Consider the following 3,560-nt stretch of genomic DNA (forward strand, 5'->3'; position numbering starts at 1 on the left):
ATAATGAATAAGTAAATAAATAAAAATTCTTATAAAAGGCCGCAATTAATCAATTCCAGAATTACAAATGTTTAAATGTTTACATTTTCTCAGGGTTTTATTTTTACATTTTATATCCAATGAACTGAAATGGCTTTTCTGCTAATTTGTGATTACAGTGTTTTAAAATTATTAATATTATCATCGTCGTTACTCATAGACAGGAGTTTCTACCATATAAAATATTTTATTAACTAGACAAAATGTATAACTATTTTAAAATCATCGGTGAAGTCACCTTACTCTTTAGTTTCTACTTTTGTTTTGAAATAAAAACTGCTGTTTGTTGAATAAAAGAGTTCCAATGTCAAACCGAATAAACGTTTTAACGGTATTAAAAGAAATGAGCATTGTTACACATTTCTTTTTTATCACAACCAATTGATTTTTAGTATCTCTCGCACACTGCCTGACTGTAGTGTAGTGTTCGTGTTCTCGTTGAGATCTTTTTCTGATGGCGTCCGCAGGGCTGGAGAGGAAAGCGCCCAGCAGGCAGAATCGAGACGATCTCGTCAGGAAAGGGCCGGCAGAGGTTGGCATGGGTGAGACGCTGCGTGCGTGTGAACGTTAACAGATCCCCGACCCTTTCACGAGCTCGTGATGACCGCCGTTCTTCCCATGCTTGCAGAGGCGTGTGGCGTGGGTCCAGACGAGGCCGGAGATCCCGCGCTGGACGAGTCCGACGGAGACGAGTGTGAAGACGAGCCCATGGCACCGCTGGCCAGCAACACCGAGGACCTGGGGTCAGACGAGGACAATCTGTCTGCAGGTCAGCATCCGCGAAAGTGGCTGACACCAGGACACACTTCAAGTTTAACTTCTTTGTGATTATTTGAAAGTAGTAGACGTCCCACAATGCACTGCAGACTCACATTAATGGACAAAAACAATTTCCGTACGATTTTGTACTTTACTTATTTATTCTGTTTTAGGAATATGACGCATTAGCGAAGCAAAACAGGTTTCAGTGATTCTTGATACTGACAACGAAAAAATGAGCGCATAAACAGTTTTATATTTAGAAATGGATAGAAACATTTAAGTGTAACGTATGTTAGAATTGATGTATGTGCAACTTAGGCCAGCGTTTGCTTTGTCTTTTTGAAAGATTTTATAAAAACCGACATGTATGTATTGCTAGAATGCATTTGAAAAACAGTATAATTGATATAAAACTAATACAAAAATCTAGAATCTGAGGATGAAAAAAGAGAAAATTGCTTTTAAAGTTGTCCAAATGAAGTTCTTAGCAATGCATATTACTAATCAAACATTAAGTTTTGAAATATTTACGGTAGAAAATTTACAAAATATCTTCACGACACTTTATCTTTACTAATATGCTAATAATTTATGACATAAAAGAAAAAGTAGACCAGTTAAAGCACGTCTGATTGTGCTAAAGTGGATTTTTTACTTCAAATACACTTGAAATGTGTTGGAATTACAGACTATTATTATTATTCAAAGATCNAATTTTTACTTCAAATACACTTGAAATGTGTTGGAATTACAGACTATTATTATTATTCAAAGATCAGTGACATTCAAACACATTTTAGGCTCAATATAAAGAAATGTGCCCAAGCGGTATTCCAAGTAAAGCTTCATTAGAATTAGTCTTATTTCAGCAAATCTTTTAATCGATTTGAAGTATACTTAGTGTTTAAAAATGCATTTGAACAGCACTAGGTGGCGGCAGAGATTACAGAACGCTCTTTTCTGACCCGATCTCTTCCCAGCGCGAGACGCCACAGAGACGATAGACACAGAAGGGGAACTCGAACAAAGTGAGGACGAGGAGAAGCCCTGCGTCGACGCCGCGAGCAGAGGGGCCAGCGCGGGGCCCCCGGAGGCCCCCGAGTGTCATGAGCAGAAAAAAGAGGAGGCGGCGCTCAGAGAAATCCACACTCCTCCGGCCAGACTTCCTGTGAAGCTGCTCACCAGACTGGGCAGCCTCGACAGTCCGTATCATAACGCACGCACAACAGTTTTCTAGATTTGTGCTCTTTTGTTTACTCCTTACTCTTCTCCGTCAGGCACCCACTCGAACCCGAGCCGGCCCGCTCCGGCCACGCTGCCCAGGAACTTCACCCTGCCCAAAGACGCCCTGCGGGGCCGCATCTCGACCCCCACGGGCTCCCCTCACTTAGGCCTGATGCACCCTCAGCTGCCCCCTAGCTGTATCATCGAGGAACTGCATCGCGCTCTGGCCTCCAAACACCGGCAGGACAGGTGAGGGATCAGCAATCCTTCAAAATAAATCTCAGCAGGACCGCGTTTATGCGACCAAAAATAAAGTAACTATTTTTTATGTGAAGATCTCAACGCTAATTCATTGCAAGCGGTTTTACTTTTATTGTGTCCGCTCTCGATATAAAGCAAAGTCACCGTCGAGAAACAATGATTTAAACCACTTCTATTATATTTGTATCTGTACCATTTAAAGATTTGGGGCCAGGAATGTGTTTAATGTTTGTGAAAGATGTCTCGCTGGAAGCAAAAGAGATATTACTACGGTTTAAAAAAGCTGTTTCTCTTGAATATATTTTAAACCGTAATTTATTTCTGTAATCAAAGCTGATTTTTCGGAAATCATTCTCTAAGATGCTGATTCGCAGCTCAAGGAGTTTATTATCAAATGTTTTTTGTGGAAATCGTGATTAGTTAGAATTAGTTAGAATTCTTTGATGAATTGAAACAGCGTTTATTTGAAATAGAAATGATAATCTGTAGTCACCTTTGATCAAATAAAATATTTTGCTGAACATCAGCAAAAGTTTCTCACCTCAAACAGTACAGTGCACTAAAAATTATCCCACATTTTTTAAAAATATAATTTATGCATGTGACAGGGTACGTTTAACTGTTAAATTTAGTAATGAATTTTTAAAATTAATTTTCAATCGTTTTTTTATCATGCACATCTATTCTTTTTCATAGTTTCCACGGTAAGGAGATCCGTAGCTCTCCCAGGCGGCGCTCGGACGGCCGTCTGTCCCGCACCGCCAGCACTGAGAATGAGCCGAGCGAAGAGGTGCAGAACAAGAAGGAGGCGGAAGAGAACAAGGAGAACATGCGTCTGGACGAATACTACAGCGACCAGGACAGCTGGAACGAGTCCGTCATCTCCGGTCTGTTTCTTACACTTCAAACTGAGATTTGGGATCAGTGTATTTTGGCGTTATTTACGCACTTACTTCAATAACATGCCGCCGACCCAGATTCAGTGGCTGTGATATTTATTAAGCAAGGTGTTCTTAATTTTTTGCAAATTGGTCTCCGAGTACCTGTTAAAAAGGTTGAAATGCTCATGCATTTTGTTGCATTCAGAATGCTCCTCATGCCCGAAATGAAGAGGCTTTTCTTCTTCCAGACTTGATTTGTCAGCAACATCTGGTGTCCCACTTCTAACACAGTCTGCTGTCATTACATGTGGGCCAGAGAGAGAGAGAGACAGAGAGAGAGAGAGAGAGAGAGAGAGAGAGAGAGAGAGAGAGAGAAGAGAGAGAGAGAGAGAG

The 3,560-nt window shown here is 40.7% G+C and overlaps 1 protein-coding gene across 1 annotated transcript in view; it reads left to right on the top strand.

Moving 5' to 3' along the window:
• Positions 1–3,560, top strand: part of LOC122329297 (phosphatase and actin regulator 3-like) — a 19,969-nt gene that overhangs the window by 6,865 nt on the left and 9,544 nt on the right. Inside the window, exons 3-7 of the mRNA XM_043225531.1 lie at positions 507–581; positions 668–808; positions 1,782–2,003; positions 2,079–2,274; positions 2,983–3,173. Of these exons, the coding sequence (XP_043081466.1) occupies positions 507–581; positions 668–808; positions 1,782–2,003; positions 2,079–2,274; positions 2,983–3,173 (825 nt within the window). The remainder of the gene's footprint in view (positions 1–506; positions 582–667; positions 809–1,781; positions 2,004–2,078; positions 2,275–2,982; positions 3,174–3,560) is intronic.

This window comes from Puntigrus tetrazona, chromosome 23 (genome assembly GCF_018831695.1).
Source record: "Puntigrus tetrazona isolate hp1 chromosome 23, ASM1883169v1, whole genome shotgun sequence".
Lineage (NCBI taxonomy): Eukaryota > Metazoa > Chordata > Actinopteri > Cypriniformes > Cyprinidae > Puntigrus > Puntigrus tetrazona.